This window comes from Ailuropoda melanoleuca, chromosome 10 (genome assembly GCF_002007445.2).
Source record: "Ailuropoda melanoleuca isolate Jingjing chromosome 10, ASM200744v2, whole genome shotgun sequence".
Lineage (NCBI taxonomy): Eukaryota > Metazoa > Chordata > Mammalia > Carnivora > Ursidae > Ailuropoda > Ailuropoda melanoleuca.
Window position 1 is genome coordinate 23,886,090 of NC_048227.1, and position 21,976 is coordinate 23,908,065.

Sequence of the window (21,976 nt, forward strand, 5' to 3'; positions counted from 1 at the left end):
TGTAAGTGAAATTATATGGCATTTGTCTTTTTCTGAGTTGTTTCACTTATCATAATATCCTATAGTGTATCCACGTTGTTGCAAAAGGCAAGATTTTATTCTTTTTTTATGGCTGAGTAACATTGCTCTGTGCGTGTGTGTGTGTGTGTGTCTCCACATCAAATTATCAGTGGACATGTAGAATGTATCTGTATCTTGGCTATTACTGTAAATAATTCTGGGATAAACATAAGGGTGCATGTATCTTTTTGAATCAGTGTTTTTGGTTTTTTTTTCAGGTAAACACCCAGAAGTGGATCATATGGTATTTCGATTTTTAATTTTTTGAGGAACCTCTATACTGTTTTCCGTAGTGGCTGCACCAATTTACATTCCCACCAACAATGCATGGAGTTTCACTTTTCTCCGCATTCTTGATAACACTTGTTATTTCTTATCTTTCTGATGTGTGATTTTCATTTGCATTTCCCTGGTGATGAGTGATGTTGAGCATCTTTTCATGTGTCTTCTGGCCATCTCTATGTCTTCTTTGGAAAAATGCCTGTCCAGATCCTCTGCCCGTTTTTAATTATTTGAGGGGTTTTGGTGCTTAGTTGTATGAGGGTTTTAATGTTTTAGATATTAACTCCTTATCAAATATTTACACATATCTTCTCCCATTCAGTAGGTTTCCTTTTCGTTTTGTTGATAATTTCCTTTGCTGTAGTCCAGTTATTTATTTTTGCTCATGTTGCCCTTGCCTGAGGAGACAGATCCAGAAAAATATTGCTAAGACTACTGTCTAAGAGTTTACTGCCTATGCTTTCCTTCAGGAGTTCTCTGGTTTCAGGTCTTACATTTAAGTCTTGAATCCATGTCGAATATATTTTTGTATGTGGTGTAAGAAAGTGGTACAGTTTCATTCTCTTGATGTACCTGTCCAGTTTTCCCAACACCATTTATTGAGGAGACTGTCTTTCTCCCCATTGTTAGATCCTTGGATCCTTTGCCATCGGGTAAATGACCATATAAGTGTGGATTTATTTCTGGGCTCTCTGTTCTCTTCTGTTGATCTGTGTGTGTGTGTTTGTGCCGGTACTGTTCTGTTCTTACTACTATTGCTTTTTAGTGTAGTTTGAAATCTGGGATTGTGCTACCTCCAGCTTTGTTTTTCTGTCCGAAGATTGCTTTGGCTATTCGGGGTCTTTTGTGGTTCCATACAAATTTTAGGATTGTTTGTTCCAGTTCTGTGGAAAATGCTATAGGTATTTTGATAGGGATTGCATTGAAGCTGTAGATTGCTTTGGGTAGTATGGACATTTTAACAGTATTCTTCCAATCCATGAACATGGTATATCTTTCCATGTATTTATGTGATCTTCAGTTTCATCAGTGTCTTAAAATTTTCAGTATAGTTCTTTCACCACCTTGGTTAAATTTTTCTTTGGTATGTATGTATTCCATTGTAGTTAATGTACAGTATGATATTAGTTCAGGTGTATGATACAGTGATTCAGTAATTCTATACATTACTGACTGCTCATCATAATAAGTGTACTGTTAATCCCCTGCACCTATTTTTACCCGCCCCCCTGTCCCCACCCAGCTCCCCTCTGGTAACCGTCAGTTCTCTTAAGAGTCAGTTTTTTGGTTTGTCTCTTTTTTCCTTTGTTCATTTGTTTTGTTTCTCAAATTCCACATCATATGGTATTTGTCTTTCTCTGACTGACTTATTTCACTTAGTATTATACTCTCTAGATCCATGTTGCAAAAGGCAAGATTTTCTTTTTATGGCTGAGTAATATTCGAGTGTGTGTGTTACAGCTTCTTTTTTTCATTTATCTATTGATGGACACTTGGGCTGCTTGTATTCAAAGTAATTATTGATAGGTATTTATTGCCATTTTGTTGCTTGTTTTATGGTTGTTTTTGGTTCTTTTGTTCTCACCATTGCCGACTTTCTTTAGTGATAAACTTGGATTCCTTTCTCTATTTTTTGCAAGTCTATTACTGATTTTTGATTTGTGGTTATCATTAGGTTTGTATATAACATCTAACGTATACATCAGTCTATATTAAGTTGATGTTCACTTAAGTTTGAATCCATTCTATACTCCTCTCCCCTTCCACATTTAAAGTATATGGTGTTGTACTTTACATCCTTTTATTTTGTGAAACCCTTGATTGATTTTTATAAATATGCTTAATTTTCCTACTTTGTGCTTCCTGCTTTTTGTCCTCCTATTTATCTTCTTTCCTTTCCACTCAGAGAGTCCCCTTTAACATTTCTTGTACAGCTGGTTTAGTGGTCATGAATTTAACTTTTATTTGTCTTGAAAACACTTTCTCTCTTATTCTGAATGATAGCCTTGCTGGATAGAGTAGTCTTGGCTGCAGGTTTTTTCCCTTTAGCACTTTGAATATATCATGCCACTCCCTTCTGGCCTGCAAACAGTTCTGCTGAAAAATCACCTGTTTGCCTTACAGGGTTTCCTTTGTATGAAACTGTTTTCCCTTGTGGCTTTTAAAATTCTCTATTACTGCTGTTTGCCGTTTTAATTACTATGTGTCTTGGTGTGGACCTCCTTGGGTTGATTTTGATGGGGGCTCTCTGTGCCTGCTGGATCTAGATTTTGTTTCCTTCCCCAGATTTGGGAATTTTTCAGCTATTATTTCTTAGACTTTCTGCCCCCTTTTCTCTTTCTTCTCCTTCTGGGATCCCTGTAATGCAAATGTTATTACACTGATAGTGTCGCTGAGTTCCCTAAGTCTGTTTTCATTTTTCTTTATTGTTTTTTTTCTGCCTCCTATTCAGTTCGATTGCTTTTTATTACTCTGTCCTCCAGGTCATTGATCCGTTCTTCTCCTTCCTCTAGTCTACTATTTATTCCATCTAGTGTATTATGAATTTCATTTATTGAGTTATTTATCTCTGATTGGTTCTTTTTATGTTTTCTCTTTGTTAAAGGATGTGAGGTCCTCCACTCTTTTCTACAATCCAGTGAGTATATTTATGACCATTACTTTAAATTCTTTATTAGGCATACATATTACTTATTTCCATTTTGTTTAGCTTTCTTGCTATGATTTTGTCCTGTTCCCTCATTTGCGACTTATTCCTTTATCTCCTCATTTTCTTTTTTTTTTATTAAAGATTTTATTTATTTATTTGACAGAGAGAGACAGCCAGCGAGAGAGGAAACACAAGCAGGGGTAGTGGGAGAAGAAGAAGCAGGCTCCCAGCAGAGGAGCCCGATATGAGGCTCGATCCCAAGACTCTGGGATCACGCCCCGAGCCGAAGGCAAACGCTTAACGACTGAGCCACCCAGGCACCCCTATCTCCTCATTTTGTCTAACTCTGTGTGTCTGCTTCTATATGCTAGAAAGTCAGCTCCTGTTCTTGAAAGTAGTGCCCTTATGAAGAAGAAGTCCTGTAGTGCCATGCAGTGTCCTGTTACCAGAACCTGGTGCTTCAGGCGTGTCTACTAAGTGTGTTGTGAGTACCCTGTTACCGTGGCTGAGCTGCTTTTGCTTTCAGGTGTCTGCAGCGGCTGTCTGTTGTGGGCAGGGTTTGGTCCCTGTGTTAGTGGGCCAATCTGGGGCCACCTCTGGCTTGAGTTGAGTCATACTATACTGCCAGAGATGCAGTAACACTCAACTACAGGTCACTTTCCTTGTGTTGACCCCTGAGATTTTGTTGGTGGGTAGGGCCTGCATTCAGACTGGATGTCTGCTCCCAGCCCATTGCTGGGACCACAGTCAGAGTGGTGTGTGTGGTTATCTTCCCCTCTCCCTGGAGCAGGAGTCACTTTGGAGTGATGCTGGCACCTGTCGGGGCCACAGGCACATTGCCAGGCTTGTGACACTGCTTTGAATGGGCTCTGGCCAAGGGTGCATTGGAGGGAGCAGGCCCACAGAATGCAAGGGCGCATGGTTGTAGCAGGGTTTGTGCAGGTCTGCTGTAGGAGGGACCTGCAGCCTCCTCCAACTCCTGCCGAGGCTGCTGGGTTGGCGTGGGTAGATCTGCAGAAGTGTGGGGATGGGGTGCACGGTGTCATCAAGCTAGCTGGAAAGTGTGCTCTGCTGGTTCCTGCAGGTGTCTGTGTATCTTGGCTGGGTGCAAGGGAGGGAAATGGCACTCACGAGCTCCTTTGTTCTTGGAGAAGTGTCCCAAGGATCCCTGCTGCTGCAGAACATGCTCTGGGTCTGAGCAGACCAATCTTCCAATTGTATATCCCAGGATTCTTCAAACTGCTCCTTCTATGTTTTATCCCCATGGGGCTGTTTCTTGTGCAGTCTACTTACAGAGAGAGTCCATTTCCTGTTGTCCTCCTGGCTCTCCCAGAGCTGAGCCCTCTGATTTTTAAAGTTCCAGGTGTCAAGCTGCACCGATTGTAAGAACTAGCGAAATTATGCCCCTTTGCTTTTCAAAGCTAAATGTCATAATGGGGATTCGTCTTGCCTGTGTGGGCTCCCCATGCCTGGGGTGCCTGGTGTAAGGGTCTGTTTCTTTACCCTGTCCATGCCCGTGGCATCCCTCCCTTGAGTGGACAGTCCTGCAGTCATTTTAGCTCCCAGCTGGGTCTCCACCTTTCCTACCCTCTTCAGTGTGACCTCTTCTCTACACTTAGCTGTGGAGAGTCTGCTCTGTCCTGTTTCACTCTTTTTAATGCAGTTGTGAACAGTTTTTAAAAATGTCTCCTAATTTATTATTGGCATATAGAAATGAAGCAGATTTGTGTGTATTAATTTTGTATCCTACAACGTTTACTGAATTCATTTATTCTAGTGGTTTTGGGAGTTTTTTTGGTTTTGGTTTTTTGTTGTCTTGTTTTTTGGTCTTTAGGGTTTTCTATATAGCAGGGTTTGTGCCGGTCTGCTGAGGGAGGGGACCTGCAGCCACCTAAAACTGCCAAGCCTGCAGGTCCCTTCCCATAGCAGACCTGCACAAATCATGTCATCTGCAAATAGGGACAGTTTTACTACTTTACCAATTTGGATGCCTTTTCTTTTTCTTACATGATTGTTAATGGCTCGGACCTCTGTACCTGATCTTAGAGGAAAAGCCTTCAGCTTTTCGTTATTGGGTATGATGTTAGCTGTGGGTTGGGGCTTTTATTATGATGAAGTATGTTCCCTCTGTACCCACTGTGTTGAAAGTTGTTATCATGAATAGGTGTTGAATTTTGTCAAGTGTTTTTTTTCTGCATCTAATGAGATGATCATGATTTTTAATCCCTCGTTTTGTTAATGTAGTTTATTACATTGATTGATTTGCAGATACTGAACTATCCTTGCATCCCTGGAATAAATCCCATTTGATCTTGGTGAGTAATCCTTTCCATGTTTTGTTGACTTTGGCTTGCTAATATTTTGTTGAGGATTTTTGCATTGGTGTTCATCAGGGATATTATTGGCTTATAATTTGCATTTCCCCCCCTGTACTATGTATCATTATCTGGTTTTGGTATCAGAGTAATGCCTTATAGAAGGAATTTGGAAGCATTCATTCCTCTTCCAAGTTTTTGCAGTAACTGAAAAAGATAGGTATTTATTCTTTAAATATTCAGTTTCACCGTGAAGCTGTCAGGTCCTAGACTTTTGTTTGGTGGGAGTTTTTTGATCACTCATTCAATCTCATTACTAGTAACCATTCTGTCCAGATTTTCTATTCTTGATTCAGTTTTGGAAGATTGTATGTTCCTAGTAATTTGTCCATTTCTTCTAGATTGTCCAGTTTGTTGGCATATAATTTCTTGTAGTCTCTTAGAATTCTTTGTATTTCTGTAGTGTCAATTGTAATTTCTCTTTCACATCTGATTTTATATACTTGAGTCCTCTTTTTCTCTTGAGTGTGGCTAAAGGTTTATCAGTTACCTGTTCAGGAGCCAGCCCTTAGATTCATTGGTCCTTTGTTGTTTTGTTTTTGGTCTCTATTTCATTTACTTCCACTCTGATCTTCATTATTTCATTCCTTCTGCTGTGGGCTTGTTTGTTCTTTATCTAGTTCCTTTAGTTGTAAGGTTAGATTGTGTTTTTTTCTTGTTTCTTGAGGTAGACCTGTATTGCCACTATTTGTCTCAAGGTATTTTTTTATTTCCTTTTTTGGTTTCTTCATTGACCCATTGGTTGTTTAATACCATGTTGTTCAGGGTCTTTGTGGTTTTTCTCATTTTTCTTTTGACTGCTAGATCTTGTGGCCTGAAGTGAGTCTCTTGTAGGCATCATATGGATGTGTCTTTTTAATTTTTTTATCATTCTTTTAGTTACCCTATGTCTTTTGATTAGAGCATTTAATTCATTTACATTTAAAGTAGTTATCGATAAGTACATACATCTGCCCTTGAATAAGGTTGCGGTTAGTGACACTAACTGAACTCCATGCAGTTGAAAATCCACATATAACTTTTGAGTGCCCCAAATTTACTGAGACCCTACTGTTGACACATATTTTCTGTTATATGTATTAAATACTGTATTCTTAAAGCTAGAGAAAAAAATCAGAAGAAAATCTAGTTCTGTACTGCTGTAGAGAAAAAATATCCACAGGTAGGTGGATTTGTGTTGTTCAAGAGCCAGCTGTATCATATGTCTTGGTATGGACCTCTTTGGATTCATCTTGTTTGGGGCTCTCTGTGCTTCCTAGTGCTAGAGGTCTATTTCCTTCTCTGGGTTACAGAAGTTATCGGCTATTATTCAAGTAAGTTTTCTGTCCCTTTTTTTTTCTCTCTCCTGGGATGCTTGTAATGCAAATGTTCGGCTTGATTTCTAATACCCTGGGTTCCAGATTGCTGATTCATTTTTCTGAACCCTCTAATTTGATATTGATACACTAGAGGGTATTTTTCATTTGTTGTATTCAGCTCTGATTGGTTCTTTTTTATATTTTCTATCTTTTTTGTTAAAGTTCTCACTGAATTCAAGTCAAGTCCAGCTAGCATCTTTATGACTGTTACTTTGAACTCTTTGTCAGGTAGATTGCTCATCTCTGGTTCAGTTTTGAGGTTTTGTTTTGGTTCTTTTGTTTGGAACATACTCCATTTTGTCTCCTCTGTGTATTTAGTAGGTTAACTACATCTGGTCTTGAAGGTAGTGGGCTTCTGTAGAAGGCCTCCTGTGGGGCCCATAGTGCTGTCTCCCCTGGCCACCAGAACCAGGTGCTCCCAGCATGTCCCCTGTGTGGGCAGCAGTGAGATTTGGCCACAGCTGTTAGGAGCATTGTGGTAGACACAAGTTGTGCCTGTTGGGAAGGTGGAATGCCTAGTCAGTGCCAGTGGTTCTAGTTCTAGCAAGGTAGATGGAAAGTGTCAGAACTGCTACCTGCCAGCATTGGACCAGGGAGGCTAAAAGAGGGCAAGAAAGTTGTACCTGCAAACTCTTCCATTCCCAGAGAAAATTCCTACAGATTGTTGCCCCTCCCAGCACATGCCCTAAAATCAGTAAATGTCTTTCATGTATAACCCAGCAGTTATCAAACTGCTGCCTCAGGCTGGGTCTCAGAGTGATTGAGTTGACCCTCAGTTTTTTAGAGCCTTTGGCTCTCCCCGAGTCAAGCCCCACAGAATTCCACAGCTTGACATCATGGGAGCTCATCTTCCTGGTGCTGCATACCCCACCCAATGAGGGGCTTGACCCTCACCACGGATGGGTGATACCCCTCCCACTTTATGGGTCACTGTGCCAAGGATGTGGTTCTTGACCTCATCTCTGCCCCTCTTACCCTTCTCAGTCTCTAGCTGTGTAAGAGCTGTTCTGCTAAGTCTTTGGATCGTTCTGAGTCAGCTGCGTGTTGTGTAGTTGCATCACTGGTGTGTCCGTGGGAAAGGTGAGTTCAGAACCTTCTTTCTTTGCCATCTTCCCGGGAGTTCCAGTGGGTGCAGTGGGGCCCGGGGTGCCCATGTATGCTTGAGTCGCTGCACCTGCATCTTCTGTGTTGCAAGAGCTCGGTATATACCAGTAGATTCCAAGTCTTGTCAAGAGCTGCTTTTGGTAGAAAAGTTAATTGCACCATCTACTTTTTATCAGTCTTCTGCAGTGGTTTAAGGCAACATTCAAGTCCAAACTTGAGGCCCTCAAATTAGGTAACAGTGACTCTTTGAAAGTAGACACCTTTTCAAGGTTCTTTTTCTAGTTCAAAAAAAAAAAAAAAAAACTACACACGTGACAGATGTTACTTGCCTTTTTCAGTTTCTTGATAAAGGCCGATCTGAAGGCCACTTATGCAAAGACACTGCTACTCTTGTGAACAAGACTGGATTTTAATGCTTTGACAATTCCTACTTCCTGTCACAATAATCTGGGTAGAGGCCAAAGCTTAAACCAATTTGTGTATGTAAAAATAAAATAACAAAAGCAAAGCAGGTCTTTCTTAACTTGGCTTCCCAGCCCCAGTCAGGTCCTTGTTTGCAGAGGGAGCCTGAGGGCCAGTTCAGTCAGGTGACCCATATCTGGTTGTTTGCTTCGCTTCTTGATGTATTCCAGAGTTTTCACCTAGGAGGAAAAGGAACGATCAGTATCCTTTCAGGTTTCCTACTCGCCAACAATTCAACCATATTGCGAGCTTATGCTCTCTTACAGCTAAAGTCTTTTGAAGGATAAAGGAGGGGAAGAAACCAACAAAGTCTGTAAAGTACAGGGTGCCTGGGTGGCTCAGTCAGTTAAGGGTCTGCCTTCGACTCAGGTCATGATCTCAGGGTCCTGGGATTGAACCCCCTCAGCTGGGGCCTGCTTCTCCCCCTCCCCCTGCCTGTGCTCTCCCTCCCTCTCTCTCTAAAATAAAATCTTAAAGAAAGTGAAGTCTTTAAGTACAACTTCTTAGATTATAATTTGCTTATAAAATCAGATTTTGGTGTGACCAGGAATAGCTATTTTTATAGATGTGTATTTTATTCAGAGGGAATAAAAGGAAGGGAGAGGGGGGTTTGTTGAGGCCAGCTTTGCTCTCGCCAGGGGGTTTACATGTTTCACCAGGACCCCCATGCCTTCCCAGTGCCTCACCATGGTCCTGGTGTCTGCACAGCCATGCCTCTGTGCCAGGTGCCACAGGTTCACGGAGAGCTGGTTGAGTCTGTTGTTGCGCAGGTCCCCGTGGGCCAAGATGCTATTAAAGAAGGAAAGGCCCAGCGAGCTTTGGCGCTTCAGAGCCTGAAATAGAAAAGAGAGATTACCATCTGGCAATGGGGCTCAGGCTGGACCCAGTGTTGATGGCCGCTGTACCGTGGATCTTCCGGAGGGCAAGTTGCTTCACCTCCCAAGTCCTGCCTTCATCTGTAGGAGAGTAAGGTAATGCCAGCTCATAGGGTAAGTGAGGACTGAAGGGGATGAAGCATGTAAAGCCCCTCGTTCTGGGCCTCCCACATAGGCATGACTTGGAAAATGGGAGCAGAAGCAAGTGATACTTTCATGAGACTCCGCACACAGCAGGGTAAAGGAATGAAGTGATGGGCCTTCTTGCGAGTACAAATGGAAACTGAAAGGCTCCAATAAAATGTCTTTCAGATGTATCCTCAAGCCACCCAAAGTTATAGCCACTATCTAGGGCAGAAATAAAGACCAAATGACAGCTCCCCATAAACGGCCCAGGCCCAGCTTTCATAAGAACTACCCTAAAATACCAAATCTTGCCTCTGATTAGAGGTACCCAAACAAGGAAATTCTAACCAAAATGTCAGGGTAGACCAAACCTGAATTCAACAGGCCCTGGAGAAAGGATACAAGTTCTCAAAGGTAAACAGAGGCAAGTGGGAAGGCCAAGTGAACAGGTGGGCCTAACCGGCCAGCCACGTTCTATCTCATGTCCATGGGGACCCTGGACAGCTGCTGACCTGGGCCTTTGCTGGATGCCCTGGGCTCACAATGCAGACCATCAGCAAGTCCAGGAAAGCAGATAGGAAAGGAGCCCTTAAAGTGGGCCAGGTATTCTGCTCTGTGCTTTACACAGCTCATTTAATCTACACAGCACATCTTCACGGGAAGCACATTTCTAACCAGCTAGGTACAGGTAGGTACATGTTTTGCACTCTCTCTCAAGGATCCCAACCCTGGTTATTCAAGCACTACACTGGGTGCCCAGACCTTAGAGAAGCCTGGATTATCTGGGTGGGCCCAATCTGATCCCTTGAGTCCTAAAAGGCAGAGAAATTTCTGAGAGACCAGTAACAAAAGAGGAGGCAGAAGGGGTGACATCAGAGAGATTTGAAGCATAAGAATGTGACCTACCGTTGGTGGCTTTCAAATGGAAGAAGGGGGCCAAAAGCCAAGAAATGCAGGCAACTTCTAGAAGCTGAGAACCACGACTAGCCAACAGTCAGCAAGGAAACGGGACCTCAGTCCTCCCACTGCATGGAACTCGTCTGCCTACACCCTAAAGAAGCCAGTCAGTCAACACCTTGATTTTGACCTTGTGAAACCTCACCAGTGCCAACTCACCAAACTGATACAATAAATGAATCTTTTAAGCTGTTGAGTTTGTGGCAATTTTTTTTTAAGGCTGCAAGAGGAATCCAATCCACTCCCAGTTTGCAGAGGCACTCAAAGCGCAGGAAGCTTTGGTGGAACTTGCTCACGGACCACAGCTAGTAAGTACAAAGCAGGGATTTGAGCTCCAGTTTGTCCGACTCCAAAGCCTGTGCCCACAGCCTCCCATGTTCCACTCCAGCTGATAAAATATTCCCCTAGACCCAGTGTTAGCATCACATTAGGAATCCAAATTCTGTAGAGGCTAAGAGTGCTTTTCTCAAATACTCAAGGTGGACAAAACCAACCTAGTAGCCATTGATCTATCCATCCATCTCATTCCACAGATATTCACGGGAGCCAGATTCTCTAATAACTGCTGAACCAACTTAATCCCTCCTGCCATCCTCGGCCAAGTGAGAATTTAAAATCTCTTGGTGGAGGAAAAAAAAACTATCAAGGAACAGCTTCAAGCCCAGTTGGGTGAGGGTGGCTGAGCAGCAATGAAGAGACCTCCACCAGAGGGCCGGCTGAGCCTGCCTTGGCAACAGCCTGGACCAGGTGACAGTCACAGAAGCAGGTGAGCTGACTGAACATCACCGTCAAGGAGTGGGGTCATGCTGTGCACTGCCCAAGCCTGGGGCTCTGGGAAAAAAAAGGGGGGGCACATACCTGGCACAGACTCATTGTCTGGCGACTGCCTGCTTGAGATCCTTTATCTAATCAGACAATGCAGTTGTTCTACCCCAACCAGGAACCTGGGCAGAGATCACCATTCCGTGGGTTCCAGCCCCACCTGCTGCCTGCCTTTTAAACCAGCCCTCGTCTGATGGCTGGGACAACAGGAGGGGGCATTTTCTGCTTATATCTACGGGACAAAGCTAAAACAAATTCTACTTCAAATATAACTAAGACTCTCCCCTGAGAGAGGCCCTTTAATTACACTGAAGTGGGAGAGATTTTTTAAAAGACAAGAGAGAGAATATCTAACACCTAGCTATTTCTCTATTCTGTATCTTCTCAGTAAGCATTTTACCCTAAAAAGCCCAATCCACATGTGTTTCAAATGCACAGCCCATTAAAAATGAAACTATGACAGACACCTGAGGGATGAGAAGTCATGCCAGCCGACATGCAAAGACCCCAAAGCCACGAACACATTAGGAGGGAACCTGATTTCAGGGCCTTGAGGCCCCCCTCCTCTTCTCCAGAGGTTTTTAAATAGAAAAGAGCTCCTTTTCATAATTTTCCTATGAGAATGGTCATTTCCAGGAAGCTCCACGGGTCTGGCATGATTCCCAGCTTCACCACACCCAAACAACTTCATCAAGCTCGTGAGTAAACTGGCTAGCCCCTTCATGTAGATTTAGGGAAAATTGTGGAAGCAGGGCTGCTACCAGCACCAAGAAATGACCTACTCGGGACTGGCCTCAGCACTGGGGGTTTTCAACACCTGAAGCTTTGCTCTCCACCCGGTAGAGAAATCTGACCCCTTCTTCCCGGGTACCAGACTCGATTCCCTGTCTGCAGGGTCCCCACCGTGATGTTCTTGCCTACACTGAATTCCGTGCTGAGTTGTTAAAATGAAGGATAGCGTGTTCCATTTTATCTCTGTCCATCATATTTTTCTAATAAATGTGCAAATATGGAAGGACATTTTCAGTGAATGTCCCTGGTATTTATGGGAGTTGAATGTTCTTTGGAAGAATTCCAACGTTGTTATTTTTTCAGAATCTTGTTTTGGAGTCATTATTGCAATCAGTGCCCCCCACCAAGAGAAAAAAAGACCAATTTTAAATACAGTTACGGCACTGTGCCCCCCACAACTGCAAAAATACATTCCAAGACCCCCAGTAAATGCCTGAAACCACAGACAGTACTGAACCTTATATGTACTGTTTTTTCCTATACACACATACCTCTGATAGTTTTATGAATAACACATAGTAAGAAATTAAAAGAATACTATAAGAGTTATGATAATGTGGTCTTTCAAAATACTGTACTGTACTCACTCTTCTCATGATGATGTAAAGTGATAAACTGCTCCATGAGATGAGGTGAGTGACAGACATTGCGACGTCATGTTAGCCTGCTACTGACCTGCTCAGACGTCAGGAGAGGGGAGAATCTGCTTCCGGACAGTAGCTGGTCCCTGGTAACTGAAACTGCATGGCAGTGGGGTGGGGTGGGGGGCACAGCTACAGTATATACTTCCCAGCTTTACTGTGAGCTTGGGAGTTGTTCTAGGCTGTGGTCATTTCTGCTGTCAGTAAATGGGCACCTCTGATCAAACCCAGCCTGTTGCATCAGGGTGAAGAAATACATTTTTAAGGCACATGGCAAATTTTTCTTGGGTGTAACCTGTTAAACATAGTATGCTCTGAGAGGACCGTGGGCTAGAAGTTGGTGCCAGAACCCATGGTTTTTAAAAATCAGGAAAAGGTGCCTAAGAAGAATTTTTCATGGCAGAGGAGCAGAGGGGGACCTGGTTAGTGTAGCAAGTGCAAGCTGAAGGTAAAGGACCCCATTTCTCCTGTAGGGTAGGAAGAGCTCTCCCCCGAAAACCACTGATATGCACAAAGAAAAGCTAGGTCTTTAGCCCAAAGAGTTTGCCTGTGTTTGAAAAAGGCCTTTCAGTTGGGGGAGAGTTGCCTCTTCTGATACTCACTGGTTTGACAAACCAGTTTCCCTGAAGAAATTGGGGTTCTGATTCTGCCCTTTCCCCTGACGGCCAAGTGCCATCCACGTGTTAACTTCCCCAGAGTTCTGCAGCCCTGCATCCAGAAGGGTCCCCAGGTGGGTGGGACACACCGACACATGCTCCCTAGAGAGAGTGCTATGACGCACGGGGGACCTACTGCTAACCCTAAGGCTGGCCCGAACTTGACAGGGGCCACTGGAGGATGGAGTCCAGGAAAAAAAACCACTCTCTCCAGTACCCGCTTGAATATCCTGGGGATAATGGGAACCCAGAACACACATGTATGTCATACGTGTGTACGCCCACAGCTATACAATATTCTTGTGGTTTTCTGGTGGGGAAGGGGGTAAAAGACAATGGTGGTATTTCATAAAGCCCCGGAAATGAGTATGAATTAAACTTACCAGTCTGATCTTATTTTGTCTTCAAAGGATTTGATGGAGTGGGGATATAAGAGCGAAACCTAGGAATAGGAGAGTCCAGGGAAGGGAAGAGGTGGAAGTCTCGGGAAGGAAGGAAGGGGAAGGCTGGAAAGCCACTGGGAAATAGGCAGTCCAAAATCTGCCTTACGTTTGGGAAAGGGGATTGAGGAGCAGGACGGCAGCAGAGTACAGGGCCTGCCAGGATGAAATCAGGAATGAGCCATCACGTTGTCTCTTGCCAGGTGGGAATAAAAAAACCCGAAATGCTGGCACTTTAAGCAGACACTTGGAGTAGTGAAGAGCAAGACTGAGGGGAGCATATGGAGGCAGAAACAAGTCCAGGCACCAGCTGACCCACAGAAAGAATGCCGAGAAAGGTCAGGCACCAGCTTTGACTCCTCAGGCCCTGCCCCCTCCCCTCCCTTCCCACAGGCCCCGACTACACAACAGGAATCAGGCTGAACACACTTCCAGAGATGAGCCTAGGCCTGAGCAACTAACCGTCTTGGCCGAGCCTGAGACAGGGCCTCTGGGATCCATCTGTCACCTACATGTTTTGGGCTGAAGCTGCATAAAGAGGAAGTGGTGGTTGGCATAACCGGGGAAGAGAACCGGGTCGGTATATAGATGGCACTAAATGGAAGAGAACCGGGTTGGTATGTAGATGGCGCTAAATGGAAGTCAGAATTAACGCCTCAGCTAACTGTATGGAGAATATGGAAAAACTGCTCTGAAAACATAAAATAGGCAACATCTGACACAGCCATGTAATTTGCGGTTAAGAACACGGGTTTTAGAAGACTGCCTCGACCACACTGCATAGCTACCACTCCAGGACAGTCTCCCTGTCTGTACAGTGGAAAGAACAGCTGTTCCCACCTCACTGCTCTGTCGTGAGAATTAAGTGAAATGATAAATGCAGAGTCCTTAACACTACACGCCCGTAGCAAAGGCTGGAAAACAGAACCTCCACTGTGGTGGGACAAGAACCACAAGCCCCTTCTTACAAGGTAAGCGGAAAGGCCTTGGTTGAGGAGGGCAATGCAGTGGTTCAAAGTTCGGGCTGGGGAATCAGGGCAGCAACCCTGTTCTGTCACCAGAGGAAACACAGGGCTGTGGAGAAACCTCTCTGAGCCTCAGTTACCTTTTCTGTCCAATGAGAATCAACACAGCACTTGCATCTCAGGCTGGTCATGGGCATGAAAAAAAAACTAAGATGTGCAAAGCACAGGCAATTTATTCAGCATGTACTGATGAAGCACCTGCTGTGTGCTGGCCTCTGTTCCAGGTGGGGGGATCCTGGTGAGTGACACATGGTCCCCAGAGACAGGGAGGTCTCTGAAACTCCTGTCGCAAGCTCCCAGCCCCCCATGGAGCTTCCATTCTGGTGGGGGAGGCAAGCAACTGAAATCGAGCATTTCAGACAGTGACCACATAGTACAGGAGCAAAAGCCCTGGACGGAGCACTCAGTAATCAGTCTGCACATAAACACATTACCCACATGAACGAGTTTCCTTTCCAGAATGGACCAATGTCCAACCACCCTGGAAACTCATGCGTTCAGAGCAAGCGGCAGAGGGGGGCGGGCAGAGGGCACCTACCTCATCCTTGGCCAAGGTTTTCAGATGCTCCAGGATCTGAGCCATCACCGTCTCACACAGCTTGTTGTTTTCAGCCAGAAACTTGGAGTCTCCCCCATACAGGCTGTCGTTGGAGTCAACTGAAGGAACAGACCGGAGCAGTGAGCAAAATGTGGCCTAGCCATACAAAGGAATATTATGTAATCATAAAAGGGAAAGAAATTCTAACTCGTTAAAACGTAGATGAATCCTGAAAGCTTTATGAAAGTGAATTACGCCAGACACAAAGGACAAATACTGCATGACTCCTCTTCTGCAGGACACCGGAACAGGCAGATGTGGAGAAGGAAGCAGAGTGGAGGTCACCGCGGGCTGGGGGAAGGGGAAGGGAATGGGGAGTCACTGTCTATTTGGTACAGAGTTTGTTGGGAGGATTAAATAAACTTTGGAAATGGGTAGTGGTGATGGCTGCCCAACACTGAATACACTTGATGAAGCTGACTATGCACTTAAAAACAGTTAAAATGGTAAACTTTATCACTATGTGTATGTTACAAATTTTTTAAAAATATAAAAAAAGCCTTAGTACAAAAAGTCTGTATCTTTGACTTGGGGAAACCACTCCGAGGTATTTATTTTAAGAAAATAATCCAACAGGGGCGGCCTGGGTGGCTCAGTTGGTTAAGTGTCCGACTCTTGGTTTTGGCTCAGGTTGTGATCTCAGGGTTGTGAGATTGAGCCCATGAAGCCCTGCATCCGGCTTCATGCTCAGCGGGAAGTCTGCTTGAGGATTTCTCTCCCTTTGCCCCTCCCCTCATGTGCGCACACTCTGTCTCTCAAATAAGTAAGTCTTTAAAAAAATCAGAAAAATAAATGCTCTGTTATAGTATTAAATACATGGAGGACAATAAAAGTATATGATCTATAGTTATTAGTTACTACATACAACACTATACTATTGTCATACTATTAACATAATTACAAAATACTATTTTTAAAAAGTGACGAAAGTATCCATAATAGAGCCCAGATACGTGTACATCTATATCTCCTAATTTATAGCTGCTTAAGAACCAATTTCTTTCTTTTAAAGATTTTATTTATGTATGTGACAGCCAGCCAGTGAGAGAGGGAACACAGCAGGGGGAGTGGGAGAGGAAGAAGCAGGCCCAACAGAGAAGCCTGATGTGGGGCTCGATCCCATAACGCTGGGATCACGCCCTGAGCCGAAGGCAGATGCTTAACGACTACGCTACCCAGGCGCCCCTAAGAACCAATTTTTTAAATTAAATTTCATTATTTCCTGTCATTGGTCTTGATCCTTCCAGAGAATGGGACAGGTATAAGCACACAGTAATTAATTAATTGATAAATTAATTTCAGATACGCCTTCTGTACATTCCTAGTTGCTATTTCAAGAATAACAACTCTTCTTCTTGCTTTTAATTTTGAAAACTGGCAAGGCTGTCGGAAAGTAGGGAAAGCAGTACATTGAATACATACCTGCACTCTCCACCACACACACAGACACACACACAGAGACACACACAGAGACACACACACACAGACACAGACACACAGACACATAACGGGGTTCTTTGAGCCAGTCGTAAGCAGACCGCAGACGTGTTGCCTGAGACTAAGAACAACTGCTCCCCAGCTTCTCGGTCCAAGGGTGACCTCTGACCCACTTCTGAACTGCCCGTTTATGGAACTGTGTCTCAACCACCGTCCACCATTCAGAGGATGACAGCTATTCTCTTAAAGAATGTAAAAGACTGTGATGCTGGTAAAGGAATGTGATTCGGCCATTCACCACCACCTGAGTTTGCACGGCGGCAAAACTGCAGCTGGTGAAGGAATTTCTCACGTCTACCGCTGAGGACCAGAATAGTTCCTGGCATAAATTCTCAGGCTTATTCTGGGCTGGAATCTACTCTTTCTGATGAGCTCAGCACTGGAAAAGAGAGACGGTCTAAGACTGCCCACGGCCAACACACGCACGCACATACACGCACGCACGCACGCACCTCCTGGATGAAGGCCTGCTCTGCACCAGGTTCCAGGCTAGGAGCTGGGGACCCAGTGGGGGGCAAGGCTGATGTGGTCCCTGCCTCACAGAGCCCACAGACTATCAGATGCAGACCAGCAANGCACGCACGCACCTCCTGGATGAAGGCCTGCTCTGCACCAGGTTCCAGGCTAGGAGCTGGGAACCCAGTGGGGGGCAAGGCTGATGTGGTCCCTGCCTCACAGAGCCCACAGACTATCAGATGCAGACCAGCAAAGAGGCAATCACAATAGCATGTACTGAGTGTCAGAAGGGGGTGGTGCAAGGGGTTATGGGATCCTAAAATCTAGGCTTGGGATGGAACTCTGGAATTAGCAAGATCAGGCTAAGCTCTACAGGTTAAATTCACTAGACGAGGTGGAAAAAGGGGACGGTGCAGGATGAGTTTTCCATGCTAACACTTGGTGGTGACGGAGGGAGGAAAGGGGAAACTTGGGAATTAGAAGGAAATTGATCAGACCAGTGTGTGCAGTGGCCCTGCGAGTCCAGGCGCAGCTCTTACGAGGGAGATAAATGACATCCCTGGCAAGTGGCCACTAAGAATAGCCCACAATCCCTGCATCTGTCTGGCCCTGGGATCATGACCCTCAATGCCTCAAGGGCCTGGCAGGTGGCGTGGAGCAGCCGAGGGGCTTCACGTGGGGCATTCTGGGTTGTGGTCTTCCAGCCAGATCGACACTATCTGCATACGAAGGAAACATTCAGTACACAGGCAACCTTCCCTTCCACGTCAAACACGCCCACTCTCTCGCAGGCTTGCGTGAAAGCACTGGGGTTCTTGCTCTACGTGATTTCACAGTGCCATCTTATTAATGGAGAAAGAAAGTAGCAAAGGCATCCTTTGTAAACACAAAAAAGTTGTGACCCTGGTTCTTCAGAGTTTCTAATCTGTGTCAACACTAAAAGGCTGCCTAGAATAAGAAAGGGATGGGAAAGCAAAGCCTCCTTCTGCACCCTGGGCCTCTCTCCTGCTAAGACAATTGTCAGGTCACAATTAAACATCCAGAGTAAACACAGCTGGGCCAAGAAAAAAAGAGAAAAAACCCACCCATCCTTCCGTTTTCTCCTCTAAAAGCTAGACTCCTGCCTGTTAAACCTAGTCACACCCCCCTCTGCTAGCACTCCAGCTCCCAGTCTGCCTTGGCTGCAGAGTGTGGAGGGTTAAATGAATCCGCACCAGAAGAAGAGGGAGGAGAGGGCAGGAGACGGGAGGAGAGGCCTTGCCCCTCTAACTGGGCCTGAGGTTTGCAGACCCACTTCCATGTCAGTGCCTGGTCCTCATAAGTCTCTACAGTTGAGAGCCCTCAATGTGCACGGGCAAAAAAGAGGAAACAAAAATGTCAACAAATAAAGGAAAAGGTGCTCGATGTCATTAGCCATCAAAGAAATGCAAATTACACTCATCAGAAGAGGCAAAATGAAAAAGAGTGACCGCAGGGAGGGAACAAAGGGAACACTCATTCATGCCTGGTGGGCTGTCAATTGGTACAACCATTTTGGAAGACTGTGAGACAGCATCCACCAAAGCTGAACACAAGCAAGTCCCATGAGCCAGCAACTCCACCTGTAGGCACAGAGCCAACAGAAATGTACACCAAGAACAGGTCCGAGAACGTTCACGGCCAGAACCAGAACCACTGGAAACATGCAAATGTTCATCCATTAGGGAACGAATGAATTCTGGTACAGTCACAGGATGGAATACGATACGGCAAGGCCAGAGGAGGAACTTCAGCCACACACAGAATACTGAGTAGAAGCTAGACACCAAAGATGCTAAATGATTTCATTTACATCAAAGTAAAAACAGCATAAACTAACGCGCGATGCTAGAAGTCGGGAGAGTGGTGAACTGTGGAGAGGAAAGTGATGGTGCTAATTGGAAGGGGGCACGATCTGGGTGGGGGTTACCTGGTGTGTTCGCTGTGTGATGAGTCACTGAGCTTTACAGCCGATGGCATGTATGTAGTATATGATACTCTAAAGCACTGTTTTCCTGTCATTGAGGAGGCAGCATGATGCGTGCCCCACAGTTCTGGATATAAATTCCACTTAAATCACTAAATGCCCACAGGACCTTGAGTAAACCACAGGGTCTCTCCGAATCTCCCCTTGCTCGAATGTAAAGTGGGGGCACAGATGCCTGTCTTACACTCTGCAATGCTGTAAGGAGTGTAGGAGGAAGACCCACGGAGTCTGCTGTGGCGTCTGGCACACAGTAGGAGCTCAAGTCATGGGAGCTGTCCTCCTCGACATCAACCAGCCTCCCTGAGTTACATCTTAACTATTAGCCCCCAAATCCCAGCTAGAGGAAGCCTCGGAGAGTCGTCGCAGAAGGCCCTCCCTTGGCACCGCAAATTTGCTTCCTGAAATTTCCAAATATATAGACAGTTGCTTAAACCTTCAAGTCTGTAATTACTGGCCAAAGCACTTTTAACAATAGGGCCATTTTCTGGGAAACCAATCAATGGAAATGAGGGTCTGACAAGCAGGTGGATGCTTGGGCGCTACGGGCAGAAGTCTGGAATTGGGACGGTCCTGTGTTATGTCCAGGATCTGAGAAGTCCACTTTCAAATTCCTAGTGGCAAATTTCAAAATGGCTGGTAGCACATGGGGGAGCAAGGCCACCTCCTTCCTTCTGAGCATCTGAACTAGGGGTTCACGGAGTCTCAGCATCACTTGAAGAACTGGGTAAAGTCCCACCTGAGACTAGGGTTAGGGGCAGGCTCGGGATGAAGCTCAGGCACGTATATGCTTGACCACCTTTCTAGGTTATTCTGTAGTGCACCAAAGAGAGCACAGATCCAAAAGAGTGCTTCTCTAAACTTGTCTGTCGAAATCATTCTGGATGTTTGTTCTAGACAAAATTCTCAGGCCCCTTCTTGGGGATCCTAATTGAGAAGGAGTAGGATGGGGCTCAGGAATCTACTCAGGGGATTCTTATTTGGGCACATTTAGCGAGGCCCTGGACTAGAAGTTCCTGGTGGGTAAAAAAAAAACTAGGGGATTAAGTAAAAGACGACCAAAAACAATTCCACGGGACTTTCATGACCTTCAAGCTCGGAACAGCATGGGAGGAGGCACCCCGCTACCTTTGTCTACGTGGTAGAGGTAGCTCTCCTGGCTCATGGCGGACAGGAGGTGCAGGACGCAGGTGTAGATGCGGATTTTGTCGTCACTGCTGTCCTCCCAGGTGTAGTCCTGGATCACGTTGAGAAGCTCTCGAACAAGAAACAGGACCCCATGTTCGGGATGATCCTAGTGGAAAGACAAAAAAAGGATAAATAATCCTAGACACGAAGCAAGAGGAAGGAAAATAAAACAAAACCCAAAAACCACGAAGACAGACGCGCAGGTCCCTCCTGTTCGCAGCTCTAGAAGAATTACGCCNAGGATAAATAATCCTAGACACGAAGCAAGAGGAAGGAAAAAAAAAACAAAACCCAAAAACCACGAAGACAGACGCGCAGGTCCCTCCTGTTCGCAGCTCTAGAAGAATTACGCCTTCACAGAGGCGAGCCCACTCCTGAGCCTGGTTCAGTAACTCAGAGAAAACGGACAGACTGGTGTTAACCCCACTGATCACCGTGCTTCAGGCTGGGGAGATAAGCTTTGAGAGCCTCCTCGGGTCCAAGGAATGAGGAGGCACAGTTACCTGTCAGCTTAATGGCCTGTTTCCAAAATTACAGTCTTGTTCTCCTATGTGTGTAGCTGTAAAAAGCCCCGCTCCTCCGACTACAAAAGCAAGATTGCGGGTCTTGTAGCAGATGCAACAGTGGATGCCACCTCCTTCGGGTAAACCCCCTTCCCCCCCAGTGATCACTGTCACCACCAAAGGCACCAGCTTTAAATATAGCACTGCTCTTTAGGGCGTTCAGTGACATTAACAGCTAAACTGAGGACTCTCTCTTGGGAGAGGAAAAACCCGAGAGACNTTGCAGAAAGATACTGTCACGACCAGCCCCTCATTTCACAGATGGCAGATGAGCCCTGGAGAGGTTAACCGGCCCCGCGTCACACTGCTGGGACACGGAGGAACCAGGGCTTGAACTCAGCCAGACTGCTTCTCTCAGACCCTATGGAGCTGGCTAACTGGGGGAAGCCCCACACGCAAGCCAGCCATTTGGGACACCGGCACGGAGTATGAGAAATGCTGTAACCAAGACGGTGGGAAATCACCACCACCGACTCCAGTGAGTGTAGATATCAGGGCAACACTTTCAACGGAGAGAAGGAGGGTGGAGGGGGGTGAGAGGTGTGGTACAGCTGTTAACAGCTACAGGAATTGCTGCCTGGCTATCGGCAAGAGAGAGGATGCACGATGCACTTAAGTCTGAATGCCTCAGACTAGAGTGAGCAGAACTGCCCATGCTGGGCTCTGCCGTCCGTTTATAGGTGATCTCAGCGGGCAACTTACCACTGCCTTCCTTTGCTAACAGCTGTTTCTAACTGGGCTATTTTGTTCTGCTAAGTGGATGTTCAAAAATATTTTTTATTTAAGGATCTGCCTTGGAAAGAAACAACAATCTGAACATGCCAGTAACAATTTCAACACCGCTGTTGTAACTACAGTGGGAGCCCATTCAGCACACCTTCGCCGAGGTGGGAGACGGGGTCACGGAGACATAAAGGTCTGTAGGAAGCCATTTCTGTGAGCTGTTTGCTCCTAACTGAAGAGATGAGATTATTTCCAACCTTCTGTACCAGGAAAAATTTTTCCATATGATAGCCATGCTTCAGGGGTTGTAACTTTTTTTTTTTT

The 21,976-nt window shown here is 45.3% G+C and overlaps 2 protein-coding genes across 7 annotated transcripts in view; one reads left to right on the plus strand and one right to left on the minus strand.

Annotated features, from left to right (window-relative positions):
• Nucleotides 1-11,084, plus strand: part of KNOP1 (lysine rich nucleolar protein 1) — a 33,763-nt gene extending 22,679 nt beyond the window's left edge. For 2 of the 5 annotated variants that reach the window (XM_034670309.1, XM_034670308.1), the window contains 4 exons: nt 279-304; nt 2,948-3,476; nt 5,261-5,307; nt 7,710-11,084. The gene's annotated coding sequence lies outside the window, so the exon portion shown is untranslated. The remainder of the gene's footprint in view (nt 1-278; nt 305-2,947; nt 3,477-5,260; nt 5,308-7,709) is intronic. The other 3 variants (XM_034670307.1, XM_034670306.1, XM_002928023.4) reach the window with 3 other exon arrangements.
• The window catches only part of VPS35L (VPS35 endosomal protein sorting factor like), a 117,850-nt gene continuing 104,091 nt past the window's right edge, over nt 8,218-21,976 (minus strand). For both annotated transcript variants that reach the window (XM_011235811.3, XM_034670314.1), the window contains 3 exons: nt 15,164-15,282; nt 8,978-9,124; nt 8,218-8,470 (listed from right to left, as the gene is read on the minus strand). In XM_011235811.3, coding sequence (XP_011234113.2) covers nt 8,372-8,470; nt 8,978-9,124; nt 15,164-15,282 — 365 coding nt within the window. In that variant the 3' untranslated portion in view covers nt 8,218-8,371. The remainder of the gene's footprint in view (nt 8,471-8,977; nt 9,125-15,163; nt 15,283-21,976) is intronic.